Source organism: Stegostoma tigrinum, chromosome 9, assembly GCF_030684315.1.
Source record: "Stegostoma tigrinum isolate sSteTig4 chromosome 9, sSteTig4.hap1, whole genome shotgun sequence".
In the NCBI taxonomy this organism is placed as follows: Eukaryota; Metazoa; Chordata; class Chondrichthyes; order Orectolobiformes; family Stegostomatidae; genus Stegostoma; species Stegostoma tigrinum.
Window position 1 is genome coordinate 37,951,993 of NC_081362.1, and position 19,296 is coordinate 37,971,288.

The 19,296-nt window shown below is 40.1% G+C and overlaps 1 protein-coding gene across 4 annotated transcripts in view; it reads right to left on the reverse strand.

Annotated features, from left to right (window-relative positions):
* The window catches only part of scaf8 (SR-related CTD-associated factor 8), a 230,080-nt gene that overhangs the window by 168,097 nt on the left and 42,687 nt on the right, over positions 1-19,296 (reverse strand). For all 4 annotated transcript variants that reach the window (XR_007248087.2, XR_007248088.2, XM_048535919.2 and 1 more), the window contains exon 3: positions 10,588-10,632. Coding sequence is in view for 2 of the 4 variants with exons in the window: in XM_048535919.2 (XP_048391876.1) it covers positions 10,588-10,632 (45 nt within the window). In the remaining 2 variants the exon portion in view is untranslated. The remainder of the gene's footprint in view (positions 1-10,587; positions 10,633-19,296) is intronic.

The following is a 19,296-nucleotide window of genomic DNA, read 5'->3' on the forward strand; positions in this document are numbered from 1 at the left end:
ATGCTGAATATAGTAGATGGGTTGGCGATTAAGTAGCTGTTTTGTCTTGTACGGTCAAGTTTCTCACATGGTGTTGAAGCTGTACTCATCCAGATAGTTCTGTACCTATGGAGTGCTTTAGCATTGTCTTTCTCATGTCTTGCAGATGGCAAACAGGCATCAGGGATCAGGGATTCAGGAGATGAGCTATACACCCAAATTCCATGCCGACCTGCTCTTGTAGTCACACTTTTTATACGGCTGGTCCAGTTCAGTTTCTTGTCAAAATTAATAACTAGGAGATTGACAGTAGAGGATTCAATGATGGTAATGGTAATGAATGTAAACAGGTGGTGGTTGAATTCTCTGTTGTAAGAAATGGTCAATATTTGCTACTTAAGTGGCAAGTACCTATCCATAAGTACCTATCCCTGGCTTTGTCGGGTTTTTGCAGTACATGGCTATGGCTGCTTCAGCATGAGTCTTTGTGAAGGGTGCTAAACATTGTGCATCATCAGCAAAGATCCACATTTCTGATCTTTCGAGGATGGGAATGTCAGTGATGACAGCAGCTGAAGTTGGTTAAGTCTAGGTCATTACATATATACAATACTGCAGTGATACCCTGGGATTGAGATAACTGACCTTCAACAACGTATGTGCAACATATGACACAAGTGAAGAGTCAATTCCTCCATACTCATTCATACCATCCTCCCAATTCCTAATGGTGAAAATTTCACTAGGGCTTCTTGATGCTATTATTTGGTCAAATGCAACCTAAAGCAGTCACCCTCATGTCACCTATGGAGTTCAGTTCTTTTATACAAGTTTAGACCAAGTTGTATTAAGGTTAGGAGCTGAATGCTCCTAAGGGAACCCAAAATGAATGTCAGGGAGCAGGTTATTTCTGAGTAGATGTTGCTTGGAAACACTACTGATAATCCCTTCCATTAATTTGTTGACAATCGAGAGTAGACTGATGAGCCGATAACTGCCTTGGCTGGATTTTTAGTAGACATGACATATCTGGGCAACTTTCTACACTGTTGGGCAGATATCAGTGTTGTAACTGAATCAGAACAGCGTGACCAGGAAAGAAGTCACTATTGTCAGAACACTGTCAGGGACATTAGCCTTAACAGCCCTCAGTATCTCCTGATGTTTCATGACATCACACAGGACTGAACTGGCTGAAGACTGGTAGCTGAGACACTGGGGACTTCAGAATGAGTTGAAGATGTTGCAAAGATCCCTCAGCATTTAAGATGTGCCTACTGCTGCAACTGGAAGACACTGACATTGATTCTTTTAAAAAAAAAACCCTGTAACCTGTGCCAGCACTTCACTCATACTTGGCATAGAATTTACCAGTTTTTTCAAGGTCTCAGAAGTCAACTTATACATAGTAACATCTAGAGTATCAATGGCTGGGAAATTTCCATGCTTTGTCATACTAAGGCAGCTGTGAAGATCTGGGTAGAATCTTAAATGTATGCCAAGCAGACACGTTTTATATCACTCTTAAAAATATGTATTAAAACTACACTAAAAAGATTAATCTTACCGAGGTAAACAGCTTGAACATATAGCCACTACAAAGTCTAATATAACTGGAATAAGTTTTATTCCAATACAATACAATAATTAGTTTTAGGTAAAAAAATTCAAATAACGTTCAGGACTTAGTAATGACCAGATTTTCATAACAACATAATTTCTGTATATTTTTATAAAAGATCACAGCTCCTGTGGTGTATTCCTACCTCTTATAAAAGGTGACACACGTGTGCAATGTGTAAAATTAATATTGTATCCTTTCCAATCAAATACATCAAGTAGACTACATTTTGGAAGTGGAGCATATCTCAATGGGAAAGAAAAACATTTGATTGCTACTCTTCACTATCTATATCTTGAAACTTACACTCTATAACAAATTATCATCAATAGCAATGACAAAACTAACAGTAATTATGTTGATTCAATGCAAATCCAGACGAAAAAGGGCAAATCTCACCATAACAGGTACAGAATTTGTTAGTTTAATCAATAAAATCCAGAATAAAAATCTACCGTCAGTATTGGTGGCTCAGACATTGCAAGATGTCGTAGAAACTTATCTGCTTTACACACGTCCTTTATGGAAGGAACTCAACTGATCCGGTCTGCATGCAGTCACGTACCTACAGTCCATGAATGTTTCCATTTATAGAATCATAGAATTCCTACAGTGTGGAAACAGGCCATTTGGCCCATTAAGTCCACACAAACCTGAAGAACATCCCACCCAGACCCGTGTAACCTGCATTTCCCATAGCTAATCCACCTAACTTGCACCTCCCTGGACACTATGGGCTATTTATCACAGCCACCTAACATGCACACCTTTGGAATGGAGCACCCACACAGACACAGGGAGAATGTGAAAACTCCACACAGTCACCCAAGACCGGAACTGAACCTGGGTAGCTGGCATTGCAAAGCAGCAGTGTTAACCACTGAGCCACCATGTCACCCTCTGACAGAGCAGAACACAAGTGCAAAGTACAAGGCTGCACAGTCCGCAACTACCTTCAGAAAATGACTTTTCCTCTACTTTCTCCAGAGTTTCGAAATATCAGAGTTAAGTCTTTAGCTAATTCAATCCACCACAATTACCACAAAATAGCTGAACACACTGAACAAAAAAAAGGTCATGAGCCCTGACAACTTCCCTTTGTAGTACCAAAGACTTGCACTTCAGAACAAGTTGCAACTGCAACTAAGCTGTTCCAATATGGACACTACATAACAATGTGGAAAATTGCCTGGGATGTGCTAACCAGAAAAAGACAAATCAGCTCTAATTTGTTACAGTCCAAACAGCTGACCCTCAATTTTCAGCAAAAGTAATGAAACATGTGGTCAACAGTTTTAGAAAGCAGCATTTGCTATCTTTGGAGGGTTCCACTGGATCATAAAGCTTCAGTCCTCATTACAGCCCCAACAAAAATATAAATAAAAGTATCAAATTCCAGGGTTTAGGCGAGAGTGATTGCCCTTGATACAATGATTGCATTTGACTGAATATGGTATGAAGGAACCCTAATAAAACCGAGTCACAAATCAAATTACACCAGATTATTGTCCAAATTTTCGGAGTCTCACTCCATCATTCGAAAGCTTGCGTCTTCAAATAAACTTGTTGGGCTATAACCTGTGTCGTGTGATTTTTGACCTTGTCTACCCCAGTCCAACACTGGCAGCTCAACATAATAGTTAAGTAAACAGGAATCAAGGAAAACTCTTCACTGGTGAAAGCGATACATACTTAAGACAAAAGATGATGGTCGTCAATGTTGGAGGCCAATCACCTGAGCGACAGGTAATCACAGCAGGGGCTTTTCACAGCAATGTTCAAGGCCGAACCATCTTTAACCGTTCCATTAATGATCCTCCTCCAACACAATATCAGAAATGAGATGTGTTCTTATGTGTTTGCTAACAATTCCACATTGTTCAGAAATATTTGTAACCAAAGCAATTGTGTCTGGCATGTAGAAGTAACACACATAACCCAATAATACCTGAAAATGACCATTTCCAAAATCTCTGCACAACATTTAAAGCCATTACCATCATGGAATTTCCAAGCATCATTTACCAGAACATTTCAGACCAGCCAATACAAATACAGCAGCTGCAATAGTAGGTCAAAGGCTGGTACTCTGAACTAACTGACTGATCTCCAGACTTCCCAGAGCCTTTCAACCATCTGCAAGGCACCAGGGAGAAGTACGATGGAAACCATCCACTTGCCTGGGTAAGTGCAATTCCAAAAACATATAGGGGGTTTAACACCATTTCGGACAGAAACAGCCAATGGACCCACATCCACCATGACACAAACTGTGGCAGTACATAGCAGTGATTCAACACCCCAATGATTGCTAATCAATACACGCATCCCATGACTGTACAAAAGAGAACACTATGTAGTATCTTTCAAGTAGTAAATCATTCTAATGAACTTTATTATCTTTCAAGTAGTAAATCATTCTAATGAACTTTATTAAACACAATTTGATGTTGAGCTAGTTAAGGAGACTTTAGTGCAGATGACGGTAAGCCTGGTTAAAGCTGTCAGTTTTAAGAAACACCTTAAAAGGAGGCAAGAAAAACAGAGATTTTAAAAATTAATTCTAACTTCCAGGTGCATTTTCCATGGCAATGCCTTCCCCAAAGCTGATCTGCCAACCAGTCAGCACTCTTTTCTCATACAGTACAAGGCGTTGTTCCCTTTGAATTCTGGCATTCTTGCAACTTGCTGATGACTGCCAGGTCAAAAAGCTTAAACAGCATGTCTTTTTTTTAAAGAAACAGAATTTGTGAAATGATTAATTGAATGAATCAGCTACATTCGATCTCTTGCATTCTGCACAATGGGGTAAAAATCAGAGAACTTGGAAAATTTTGTACATCAGGTGTAGAGGTGCCAGCTGTGCAAAATCATCCCAATATTCCCCAACTGCATACATAAACAAAAACAAAGGTGTCACTAAGCAGCTGAGAGCATTCTGAAAGGACAGGGTATGAGGCAAAGGTTATGGTACACACTGGTACTAACTGATACCAATGTATAGGCAGAATGAGAAAAGAGGTCTTTCTTGAAGAGTTCAGGGAGCTAGTCAGCAGCTTAAGATGCAGGATCTCGAAGGCTGTAATCTCAGATTACTCTTGATGCCACAGCTGGCAAGCACAGAAATAGGAGAAAAGATCGGATGAATGCATGGCTCAAGAGTTGATGTAGAAGGGTGAGTTTAGATTCCTGGGTCATTGCAAAAGGTGGGAACTCCGCAAGTGTCTTCAAGTCTACACTTGAACTAGAATGGGACTAACATCCTGGCCAGAGGGCTCTGGACTCAAAATGTTAACTCTGCTTTCTCTCCACAGATACTGCCAGATCTGAAACAAAGTTTCTGGAAAAGTTCAGCAGGTCTGGCAGCACTTGTTGAGGAGAAAACAAAGTTAACGTTTCGGGTCTGGTTACCGTTCCTCAGAACAAGTTGCTGCCAGACCTGCTGAGCTTTTCCAGCAACTTTGTTTTTGTTCCTGATTTACAGCATCTGCAGTTCTTTTGATTTTTACTGCCAGATCTGAGTTTCTCTAGAAATTTCTGTTTTAGTTTCAGATCTCCAACAACTTTGTTTAGTACAAATATGCAAGTCTTGCTTGAACTAATACAAGGCATTAGTCAGACCTCACCTGGAACACCATCAACTAACTTTATCCCTTTTCTAAGCAAGGTATATGGGCATTGAAGACATTCCACAGAAGGTACACTAGGTTGATCTGGAGTACGATGGGAGTTTCTCATGAATAGAGGCTACGCAGTTTGGGTTTGTACTCACTGGAATTTAGAACAATGGCAAGGTATCTTATTAAAACCCACCAGATTCACAAAGGGTGACAAGGAGAGAAGGGCACTTGACAGAGAAAATGTGCAGGTTGTTTCCCTTTGTGAGAGATAGCACAGGACCAAATCAGAGTAAGGGGCTGCCCATTAAGAAAGTGATGCAAAGGACATTTTGCCCCCTTTTGGAGACTACTCAATCTGTGGAATTCTTTATTTCAGTGGACTGTTGAGGCTGAGTTGTTAAGTATATTCAAGGCTGAGATTAACAGACTTTGAATCAGTAAGGGAATCAAGTATTCTGGGGATAAGTGGATTTAAGGATTATCAAATCAGACATAACCTCACTGAATGGCAGAGCACTCGATGAGCTGAATGACCTACTCCTGCTCCCATATCTTATGATCTTATCAAGAAATTCTTAATATGTGATGGACACAAGGTGGAACAGTGGAGGCAACAACCCTTGGAATGATTTAATAACCAATTACATGTTGAAATGAGGGGGAAATGGCATCATTCAGGATGAATTAGCTCTCATGGAACAAATGGCTTCACTTCACTTACCAACACTGAGGATTAAATTTGGCTTTGGTGGACATAAGCAAATGCAGGAGGGTTAGGGAGAGCTGTGCAGAGATGCTTCTCTTCCAGTTAATCCATCATTCTGTAGACTCTTTAAAGATCAGTGCAGAAATGGAATAATTAGGGACCCTACATGGTGCACATCACACTTTCATGGACTTTCCAAAGAATCCCTACAATGTGGGAGCAGGCCATTTTGCCCATCAAATCTACACCAACCCTCCAAAGAGCATCCCAATCCAGACCCACTCCCCTACTCTATCCCTGTAACTCTGTCTTTCCCATGGCTAATCCACCTAACTTGCACATCCACAGACACTATGGGCAATTTAGCGTGGTCAAACCCCTTGAACAGCACATCTTTGGACTTCAAAGATTTTTTGGAGAGCACAGAACACAGAACATTACAGTACAGTACAGACCCTTCGGCCCTCAATGTTACGCTGACCTGTGAAACCAATCTGAAGCCTGTCTAACCTACACTATTCCATTATCATCCATAAGTTTATCCAATGACTATTTAAACGCCCTTAAAATTGGCAAGTTTACTACTGTTGCAGGCAGGGCATTTCACAACTTTACTACTCTGAGTAAAGAACCTACCTCTGACACCTGTCCTATATCCCCTCAATTTAAAGCTACGTCCCCTCGTGGTGGCCATCGCCATCTGAGGAAAAAGGCTCTCACTGTTCATCCTATCTACTCCTCTGATCATCTTGTATGTCTCCATTAAGTCACCTCTTAACCTTCTTCTCTCTAACGAAAACAGCCTCAAGTCCCTCAGCCTTTCTTCATAAGACCTTCCCTCCATACCAGGCAACATCCTAGTAAATCTCCTCTGCACCCTTTCCAATGCTTCCACATCCTTCCTATAATGCGGTGACCAGGACTGTAAGCAATACTCCAAGTGTGGCCACACCTGAGTTTTGTACAGCTGCAACATGACCTTGTGGCTCTAAAACTCAATCCCTCTACCAATAAAACCTAACACACCATACGCCCTCTTAACAACCCTATCAACCTGGGTGGCAACTTTCAGGGATCAATACACATGGACACCGAGATCTCTCTGCTCATCCACACTACCAAGAATCTTACCGTTAGCCCCGTACTCTGTAGTCCTGTTACTCCTTCCAAAGTGAATCAACTCACACTTTTCCACATTAAACTCCATTAACCACCTCTCAGCCCAGCCCTGCAGCTTATCTGTGCCTCTCTGTAACCTGCAACATCTTCCACACTATCCATAACTCCACCGACTTTAGTGTCATCTGCAAATTTACTAACCCATCCTTCTACACCCTCATCCAGGTCATTTATAAAAATGACAAACAGCAGCGGCCCCAAAACAGATCCTTGCAGTACACCACTAGTAACTGAATTCCAGGATGAACATTTCCCATCAACCTCCACCCTTCTATTCCCTTCCTATTCATTTAGTCATCCAGGTCCTTCTTGAATGCTTCTATTGTGTCTGCTTCCACCACCTCCTCTGGCAGCGTGTTCCACGCATTCGCCATCCTCTGTGTGAAAAACTTGCCTCACACATCTCTTTTCAACAGATTTCTAGTTCAGGTCGCGGATGAGGTCATAGACTTGCTTGCCGAGCTTGTGTGTTTGACAGCAGACATTTCGTCACTGCACCTCTGGTGAAGCATTGGTGTTCTATCACACCTGTTATTTATCCGCCTCCGTTTGATTGGCATTAGTTCTAGTTCCATTTTTCAGTGGTTTGTATATCGGGTCCAGTTCAGCTTGTTTGTTGACAGAGTTCCTATTGGAATACCAGGCCACCAATAAATCTCTCATGTCTCTGTTTGGCTTGTGCTATATCGACCGGAACAACACATCCATAATAGCACAAGCCAAACTGAGACATACCAAGGGATTCCTGGAGGCCTGGCATTCCAACCAGGGCTCCGTCAACAAACACAATGAACTGGACCCCATATACAAACCACCGAGAAAGAACCCTAAGTAATGCCAACCAAAACCAAGGCATATAAATAACTGGCAGGACAGAACATTTAACGTTTCACCAGAGGTACACTGACACTGACAATGTCACCCAGCAGGCTGACAACACATCTGCAATCAAGCTCACCGACTCGGCAAACAATTCTACAACCTCATCTTTGGACTGTGGGTGAAAACTGGAACACCCAAAGGAAACACACGCAGACATGGGGAGAGCATGCAAACTCCACACACAGTCACGTGGAGGATGGAACCAAACCTGAGTCCCTGGCACTGAGAGGCAATAGAGCTAACTACTGAGCCACCGTGCAAACCCTATTTGCAGAAGTCTTGACATAGGACTCTAATACTGCACAGCTTTCAAACAGAAACCAACAGCATCTAAATGTACTGTCAACTAATATGGTACCGTCTACTTTGGGTTCAATTTTTTTTTAAATTGAGAAACCAGTACAGTAAAAGTTTCATTGCAAAGTGGCTCATACTAAAAGCTGGTCAAGAGAATTCAATAGTAATACGATGAGTGAGGAAAAAGAAATGGCAGACAGCATTCTGTTGTAGAAGCAGGCTCCATGATGCTCATCATAAGACTGTAAATAGGCAGTTACATCCACTATGTCAAACCACTGCAAACGTTACCAGATATAGATTCCTGTACTATTTACTATATCCTTAGACTGGGAAGCAGTATGGAGAGTTGATGAAGGAACACATCTCTTTCTAATGACTTCAGACAGATTCTTAATTTTGTGTGACTGGTTAAAAAATAATACATTTCACGTATCTATGTATATTGTAAAACTTTATCCAGATATATCAACAGAACTATTCAGTATACAACAATGGATGATTTGTCAAACAGGTTGCAGAAGAGACTCCACATGAAACACCGTGTCCAATGTGTAGTCGCCCACAAGGCAGGTAACGTAGCAGTCTTGCAAAAGGTCCAAGGGAGAACTGCTTAAATGATTTCTAGATTACATAAATTCCACTACTTAAAAGTTTTCCCTATAAAGAATTATAACATAATAATTAAAACATCGGATAGTGAGTCCATTGGTAGTTTATTCCAGTTTAGAAGGCAAGGGAAGATCAGGTTAAATGTTTGCAACCTTATCTAAAAATAGGAAGAAACAGATTGTTCATCTTTTAGCAGATAATAGTGGAGCCTTGCAGCATAGTGCTGAATGGTGTGGTGTATGTTGGATTCAAGAAGAAGCTGGCCTGGTTATTCACTGCAGCAGAGATTGCATTATTTACCAACAAAGTGTCTATAAATCATACTTGGCCCATGTGATCATAAACTGTTCTGAGAGCCCCAACAGCATAATTTCCAAAACATTTTTCCCTACTAGCCTGACTTTCTTTTCTCCACACAGGAGGTTACAAGACTACAGAATGTTTGTTTAGGGGCCTGGCAATGAAAGAGGGAGTTTAGTCAAGATATGGCAATCATGAATGTAAGACAAGCTGGATGTAGAGTTGATCTTTTCCTGCCTGACAATTTTATACATTCACAAATATCAAAGTCATCAAACAGCAGTGATGTTTAAGCCTACAGTATGATTACTCAGTCTTCTTATCCAAGATGCAGCAGGAGTTCTTATCCACCTGCTGTGCACAAAATAGATGTCTGGCATCTGAGATTCAATCACCTGTAAAGTTTAAGGGCATCAACATTTCGATCACACATAAGAAATTATTATGAAGAATAACACATATCTACAGAGAAGCACCATTCTGGGGAGGAAGCTGAAGGGCAAACGAACCATTTGATGAGAATTCAAAGTCAGAAATGAAAGCGATTTTCTTTCATTCATATGAGATGTGGGTGTTACTGACTTGACTAGCCCTTATTGTACTAGATGCCCTGGAGAAGTTGGTGATGAACCGCCTTCTTAAGCCGATGCAGATTTGGAAGGACTAAAGCTGAACTAAAATAATAGAATAAATTCAAATATCAAGTAATCACAGATAACCTTTTCATAACTTTGTAGCATCTATCAAAGCAGCATGTTTTAATCAAAGCTTTTAACTAATGACTAAATACGTATTGCTAAGCAAATAGCCACCATACATGGGCTGCTAGAATTATAAATTTTATAAATGGAAAATGACTATAATGTTTCGGCAAATTACCTGATTTAAACATGAACGTCTCAAGTGGTGTAATATATCGACTGCATACACACACATCCTCACAGCATACAATGATCAAACAGCTTTTCTGAAGTAAGACTCTATGCTCCAAAACAAATGGAATTTGTTCCAACCACAAAACTTTATGCAAACTAATCCGGCACCATCATGCTGACACAGTTAGTATGCAAGAGAGGGAGATTATAATAAACTGCACGTTGTTCAGATTAAACATGCTCAGCAATCTGAAGCAATAAACATGAGAAATGTGAAAATGACTCCAACTTAATGAGGGGCTTGTAATATTAATAGATAGCATTAAAACCAAAAATATTAGAAGACCAAACAATGCCAGAAAAGGACACAAAGACGTTAAAAGGTTCAACTCTCAGTTACCTCAAAAATTGAATGTTATAGAATCATGGGTTCGCCGACTGTGAAAGGAGACACTAATGCATAAATATACGAACATCGAATTAAATATTCAGTTTTATACAATAATAAACTCTTACCCTTTGAATAAACTTTTCCACGCTCTGAACCACATGTTTATAGAACTGTAAAGTAAAAGAAAATAAAAATTACACTTTTAAAGATAGCTAAACAAGTTAACCAAATAATTAATAAGGCATACAAGATCTGGTATTTATGAAGGCAGAATTCAAATGATCAGTCTGGAAATACTCGAAAGTCTGGCACTCTCTATGGTGAAAGAAAGTGTCAGTACTTCAGATTAATAAGTTTCACCACACCTGAAAATTATTAGATATTGAACAGATTTTGGACATATTCTGGAGGGAAAAGAGCCAAAGGGAATATCTGTAATGGCATGAGAGAGGTTAAATGACAAAAAGAGATGACGGGTTATTTTAGAATGCCAAACTGCTAGGAGAAGGAGTTGTCCACTGAAGACATCTCACAGCAGGAAATGGCAAAACACGGTCCATTTAATATGGGAGCTGGATGGACAAGAGGAGGAACAAAGGGAACCCAAATCTGGTAATAGAAATAATGGGAACTGCAGATGCTGGAGAATCCAAGATAACAAAGTGTGAAGCTGGATGAACACAGCAGGCCAAGCAGCATCTCAGGAGCACAAAAGCTGACCTTTAGGGCCAAGACCCTTGAATCTCTGATGAAGGGTCTAGACCCGAAACATCAGCTTTTGTGCTCCTGAGATGCTGCTTGGCCTGCTGTGTTCATCCAGCTTCACACTTTGTTATCTATGGTTATAGAGGGTTGGAAAGGGACAAGGGTGACAGCATCCAGGATTGGAGTGACCACAATTGACGGCTCTGTTAACCATGGCTGAAAATCCACAGCAGAAGAAATGGAAGGACATATCAAAGCTATTGCTACAAGAAGAAGTGGTAGTACTGGCAGAATAGAGACAAGCTATTGGGTGAGTGATAATGGGAACTGCAGATGCTGGGGAATCCAAGATAATGAAATGTGAAGCTGGATGAACACAGCAGGCCCAGCAGCATCGCAGGAGCACAAAAGCTGATGCTTCGGGCCTAGACCCTTCATCAGAGGTCTAGACCCAAAACGTCAGTTTTTGTGCTCCTGAGATGTTGCTGGGCCTGCTGTGTTCATCCAGCCTCACATTTCATTACCAAGCTATTGGGTGAATGGAATAGAACTCTTACAGGAACCAAGATGAAAGGAAACATAACAATGGTCATTGTATGAGTTGATAACATTAGTTATTAGAGAACATTAGTTGATAGCCTTTCTAAGGAAACTAAGACGGAAGAGAATTGGAGATAAACAATATACAGGTGAAGGAAGGGTGGAAATCAGGAGAAAATAAATTTCCTGTCTGGAGCAATAGCAGGTGGTCAGTATATTTTAAGATGAGTTAAGGAATGATATGTGAATAGGGCTGAAACAAAGAATTCTGGAAACAGATTCAATGCTAATTATGAGAAGGGAATTTACTAGGTACTTAAACAAGGAAAAAGATTCCAGGAATAAACGGGAAAGACCCAGGTAGAGGGATTAATGTGGCTGTTATAATAAGATCTGGGCAGACCTGACTGGCTAAATGGTCCCTTTCTGTGCAGTGCTATTCTAAAAGATGAAACAAACAAACCAAGAGGGAGTCAAATTTTAAGAAATATAAAGCTGCAGCCTCTGGAGCAGTTGCTGAGGTGTTCCCATGGGAACCAGCGGGCTGAGCTGGAGAATTTGAAACTAAAGAAGCTGAAGAATTGCGCCTACAACACCACAGTATTTCACCAATTCTGCATCTGCTTGAGCATTAGCTATGTCAGTAAAATGATTTTTACTTTGCTAAATTTGTTAAACTGAATAGCTACAAAGTATTATTTTCCACATTGCATCTTAGCAGTAATTATAAGTCAGTCTTGCCCTCAAATTAAACGAATTACCATTTCTCCCCTTAAATACTGATAACAACGTATAATCCAAAATACATTCACTTCTCATTCTTAATGCCAGAAATAATGAACATTATCGTTTTTTTGTGGTTTTGGAGGAATTTCAACAACTTGTACTTGTAAAATGCCTTTTATTTGGAAAACATCCCCAAGATACTTACTTCACAAGACTAGAATCAGACAAAATCTGACAGTGATGGCAAATATTGGGAAAATGATCAAAAGCTTGTTCAAAAAAGGTAGCTTTTAAGGAGCATGTTGAAGGAAGAAAATAAAAATGTTTTCAACTAGAGCTTGGTGGGAATCTGGAATGCATTGCCTGGGAGGGTAGTGGAAGTAGGAAAACGCATACCCTCTAAAAAGCACTTCAAAACAATGTGGTAGTAGTATAGATTTAGAGTTTTTTTTGTAAATGCAGACTCATTGGGCTAAAGGGCTCTTCTGTACTGTATGATTCTACAATAGATGGGTTGGCAAAGGATAATCCAGTTCTTGGGACCTAATTTAAATTATGATATTGTTACTTTGCAGTACACAAGACACAAATTCCCTTAATTTGCAAAATTTGAATTTAGCCCCGTGATTAGAATCATATTCTTGCATATCATAAAATGTTGAGATAATGGAGCTTTTGCCAAAGCAAAACTGGACAATGTCGTCATGATAACTTCCTTCACTGAATTCAGCAGAATCTATAAATCGGCTAGGCAAGATGTTCCCTTCATTAACGCAAGAGAGGGGCAAACTAGACAGCAGTACAGGTAAATCTTAAAAAATAAATTAAGAGGGTTAGAAGTCAAGTTTCTTTTCCAACTGGGTGGCATTTCCAAATACAAAGCCATGTTGCGTGCTGTCACATGACCAGATATTGGGCACTAACAGCAAATACGTGATCATAAGTGCATGAAATCGGTCTACAGATACAACAACGGACGTCCAATTTGGGATAATATTGAACATAAACCCAAAATTTATGAGACAATGTTGCTGTAATAATAGAATTAACCTTTTAACAGTGATACAATTAACAGTCTAAACAACTGTAGCTTTACAAAAGCTCTATATAATATTTTCTTAGGACAGAAGCATAAACATAAACAAACAGACTAAACATTATATTGCCAAAATCTTTCTTGCCAGACCTCATTACTTGTCAATCTTCATCACAACCACTGACTGAAACATATCTACTCAAATTACTCCATAGCAGGAATCTTTAATTTTAAAACCTGAGCATTCTGTATCAGTTACTACTAAAGTAGTGTCACCCAACTGCAACAGCACCAAGTCAGTAGAAGACTATCAGTCTGCCAGTTGGCATGGAGATTAAACATCAAGACTCCAAGCAGGTATGTCATGCACAGAGATTAATAGAAGCTGAGGGATTTCACAACCTCTCATAATCACTTCAAATTTCCAACATGGAGTAATAATAAAGGTCTTCTGTAGCAAATAGCACTGAAGAATAACTAAGATCAAAAAGCAACTGAAACAAATATTAACAATAATTATCAACTAGGTTTGGCACAGAAGCTTTGAAAAATTTTGAGTAAGCTTGGAAACCAGTTATGGTACAAAAATTTGAAGTCATACATTAAATCTTGTAGCTATTAGAATTAAGTATGTTAAAATAAATCCAAAAAGCAATGAAAGTGGGAAGTTTCCTCATGAATTTGCAACCTAAGAGCATTTTAAAGAGAAGCACTTCCATGCTAATGTTCCAATGCCTTCTTCACAATTTTATATTTTCTTTCAACATATGCGGGCTTTGCTTAAAGTATTTATTGCTCATCACTAATTGTCCATCATGTGAGTTCTTAACTGTGCTTTTCAGAGGAAGTTTAAGAGTCAACCAAATTACTTTGGAGCTGCATTGGAGCCAGATAAAGTAAGAATGGTAAGGTAAGGTAAAGGACACAAGTGAATCAAACAGGTTTTTACAACAATCAATTATAGTTTCATTGTCATCAATACTGAGGCTAGCTCGTAATTCCAGATTTATTAATTACCTAAATTCTACCAGCTGCAGTGAGATTTAGTCATGCCCCAAACACATCAGCATAGATTATTAGAGATAATAGGAAGTGCAGATGCTGGAGAATCCAAGATAATAAAATGTGAGGCTGGATGAACACAGCAGGCCAAGCAGCATCTCAGGAGCACAAAAGCTGACGTTTCAGGCCTAGACCCTTCATCAGAGACCCTCTGATGAAGGGTCTAGGCCCGAAACGTCAGCTTTTGTGCTCTTGAGATGCTGCTTGGCCTGCTGTGTTCATCCAGCCTCACATTTTGTTATCTTAGCATAGATTATTAGTCCAGTAACACTACCACAACATCACTGTCAACTAAGTTACTTCAATCTTGTGTCCAAAGCTGCAATTTTTTTGAGCCCATTTTCAGTTATATTCTCTTGCAGACTTGATGGCATTGAGTAGATCTTTCATGCTTCACTTTCATATTTTGAAAGCATGCCTTCTGCAAGGATATGCAAAACTGAATTCATAATTTCCTGTATAAATTAGAAATGAATTGGGTCAATCTACAAAAATCCAATGATTTGCAGCTACTCATCATTCTTAACCAAAAAACTGGTGCTCGAATTTGTCAAAGATGGCAGCAAAGTAGGGAAGCTGAGCCTAGGGCTTATCTGCTCCTGTCAGCTTTCTCTTCTTCTCTTTAGTTTTGTTTTATTCTTTTCTCTTTGTTTTGGTTTCTTTAAAGCCTGGAGAGTGACGGGTAATGGAAGAGACCTCCAGCAGCAGTGGCAGCAACAGTAAGACAAGCTGGACATGTCTTGTCCCTGGCTCCACCTTCAGGGTATTCTATCATTCCTTAAATTGGCTTTCCCCAAGCCTAAGAGCCATTCAGTGAACTGTGATGATCTTTCTCTATATTTTAAAATTACATATTTTTTCTGTCATTATTATGGGTGATGTGGTGTGGCAACTCATAAAACCTTTCACTGTATTTTTCATGTAAAAGTACACGTGACAATAAATTTCTATTGTATTCTCTTCAAATTTTGCCTCCTTTATACCTTTGTTTTCTTAGAGCAATTTCCAACTTGAGTATAATTAAATGGCTGTTTTCAATATACTCGAAGTACCACACTGAGCCAAAAATAGACCAGCAATTCAATGTGGTTCCAAGATAGACTATTCATTAATATAGTTTATAAAAATTCTGAGGCATTCGTTTGCAGAAATCAACTACAACATTTGAAAAATTAACAAAATTCTACTATTGTAAGCAGTAAGTGTCTCAAGAGTAAATGCAGATCATAAGACAAGATAAAATGGCATAGAGCTGGATGAACACAGCAGGCCAAGCAGCAGGAAAGGTAACACCCCCACCTACACTTGCCTTTACTGGCTCTATCTCTGACTCTTCGACCTGTCCTCCTCTCCACCTATCTGCTCCTATATCCATCTTCCATCCGCCACCCCCCATCTCTATTTATTTCAGAATCCCCTTCCCCTCCCCCATTTCTGAAGAAGGGTCCAGACCCCAAATGTCAGCTTTCCTGCTCCTCTGATGCTGCAGGGCCTGCTGTGTAAATCCAGCTCTACACCTTGTTATCTCAGATCCTGCAAGATCGGCAGTTCTCACTACCTCATTAGGCAAGATATTCCTTTGAATCTTTAGTTCTCCCAAGGCATTCTTCACAAGTAGTTATAAATATAGTTAGTATACATTTAAATAAAATAACTTTATTTAAATATAAAGTTAGTACGCATTTCCAAAATATAGCAAATCATGCAAAACTAACTGTCTTTTGTTCTGGGAAGTTAGACAAAACAAAGCCTGGAGCAGCCAGGTCTTTGGATGTAAATGCCCACATATCAGACAGCTCATTAAAGCTGAAGGCCATCAAAATGAAAAATACTACCCTGGTGAAAAAATTATTTGAGCAGTATATGACAGATTACATGGCAATCATCTCTATTCTAATCTGACAGGATGTGACCAGTGGTCTCCTGCAAAGAATCTGTGCTGGGGCCTCAATGACTTAGCATACAAAGGGTCCCCATTTATGAACATCTGACATTAGTTTGTACTTACAAACGGCTACATTATATTGTCCTGCATGGTGTTCCTACTTGCACACAAATTGATTTGCAAACAAACTCAAGAACAGAACCAATCGCAATCCCAACCCAGGACTTCCTGCATTAAACTTCAACTAATCAGATGACAAGAAGTGCTGGGAAAATGGGGAAACAAGGGAGAAAGAGACTGTAGGGCCAACATATGGCACGTGTGAGGTGGTGATGGTGGCGAGGAGAGGAAGAAAGAATGAATAAGAGAGAGAAGGATGAGAAGATAATTTAAAAAATGGTGTGGCTTGTGTCCTAAATCTGATCTGCTAAAGGCAAATGCAAGCTTTAGGATCATGCACTTTTAAAAGCTGATGTTATATTGACTCAGTAAACTGACCCCCTTTTTTAACTTTTTAAAATGATTCTTCACTTTGTTTGTTTGTTGAGTCATTGTGCAATATGTTGTAAGCAAACACAGAAGTCATATCAGTCTTCCTGGGAGTCAACCCAAGGAAAGCAACAGGCTCGGATGGTGTCCCCAGCCAAGCACTCAGATCCTGCGTGGACCAAATAGCGGAGGTGCTCACTAATATCTTCAACCTCTCCCTCCTACAAGCCAAAATCCCCACTTGCTTCAAGAAGACCACCATTATCCACGTACCCAAGAAAATACATGCAGAATACCTTAATGCCTAGTGCCCAGTAACTCTGACTTCAATAATCATGAAATACTTAGGGGCACTGATCATGGTCCACATTAACTCCAGTCTCCAACCCTGCCTCGACCTGTTACAATTTGCCTACCAACATAACGGGTCCACAGAGGACGCTATACCCCTAGTGCTGAACTCACCTCTGGAACATCTGGACAATAATGACAACTACGTCAGACTCCTGCTTTGTTGACTACAGCTCTGTCTTTAACACTATTATCCACTCCAGACTGATATCAAAACTGCATGACCTTGGTCCTGGCTCTGCCCTCTGCAATTGGATCCACGGCTTTGTGACACATAGGTCACAATAAGTGAGGGTAGGTAACTGCAGCTCTTCCACAATAACACTCAACACTGGAGCACCCCCCCTCCCCAGGATGCATTCTCAGACCCCCTACTGTTCTCCGTGTACACCTACAACTGTATTGTCAAATTCCAAATGAACACCACATACAAGTTTGTTGACGACACCACTGTAACGGGACAGATGTGACCTCAATGAGTCAAAATACAGAAGGGAGATAGAGGGTTGGTGACATGGTACAGCGAAAACAATCTGTCTTTCAGAAAAACTGAAGAACTGATCAGCAGCTTCAGAAAGCAAGGAAAAGAACAGATGCACACCCTCCCATCCACCAATCTACATCACCGGCACGGAAGCGGAGAGGTTAAGTTTCTCAACTTTCATCAAGTTTCACAGGGTGATGGTAACCGATGAGCTGGACTGGATTTCCCATGTAAATACAACAGTCAGGGTGGCACAACAATGGCTCTTCATCCTCAGCTAGCTCAGAAAATTTGGCATGTCCATAAGGTCCCCCACCAACTTCTACAGATGCACCAACGAAAGCACACTGTACGGGTGCATAATGGCCTGGTCTAGCAACTGCTCTGCCCAGGACCATAAGAAACGACCGAAGGCGGTGTGCACAGCCCAAATCATCACGCAAGCCAACGTTCCAGCCACGGAATCTATTCACAGGCTCACTGCCACGGAAAGGCAGCCAACATCATCAAAGACCCATCACACCCTGGTAATGATCTCCTATATCCTCTTCTGTCAGGCAGAAGATACACAAGCAGGTTCAGGAACACCTTCTTTCCAGCAGTTGGCAGATTGTTGAATGGACTCTAGCCTTAAATAACATAAACTGTATGATTAAGTCTTTTTGATCTGTACAGCCTGTGCTTGTTGTGATCTGCCTGCACTGCTTATTAACTAAGCTTTTCACAGTATTTCAGTACATGGTGACAATAGATCAATCAAATCAAATCAAAACTTAGTCTTGGTGTTAACTCAACTTGCAAAGGTGACTTTATTAACTCTCAAAAAAAATGAACACTTGATATGCTGAGGAATCTTTATGCACATCCTCATGGACTTAATTTTTTTTCCCTTTATGCATTCACAAGATTTGGATATCACCGGCTAAGCCAGCATTTATTGTCTATCCTTAGTTGCAATTGAACAGGTGGTTGTAAGCCACTTTCTGAAAAAGACTACAGTCCTACATGTAATAAAATAAAACTGCTAGCTTTCTGGACATACAATGAAAACAAATTAACTGCATATTCAGCAGCACAAGGTTTATTGTGTGCAGAGGTATATCAGTTGTTTTTTAAATAAACTTTTAATGTTAGCTTATTCCCCTTTTCTTGTGCAAACTTAAAGACAGTGACACCAAGGAAATTTGTGTTCCGTATGTGGCGTGGCTTTAAGTTTAATCGATGGGTGATGACAATTAAGGATATTGGTGAATTCTTCCAATTCAGCTTCTTTGAAAGTCCAAAACCCCTGTGTGTCATCTAAATATCTGAATCAGTTTTAAAAGACTGTGGCTGTAAGAGGAGGTCAGCGGCTGAGAATTCTGTATTAAATACATTATCAGCAAACACTGCTGTTGGCTGTGTTACACTTGCAAGGTCCAGGGATACACTTGCAGATACATGCAAGATCCTCTGCAAGTCAGACAAAGTGCTAGAACAATACCACCCTTCTTTTACCGTTGCTGGGTAAAAATCCTACACCAACCCTATACCATGTGAAATATAGCAGTACAAAA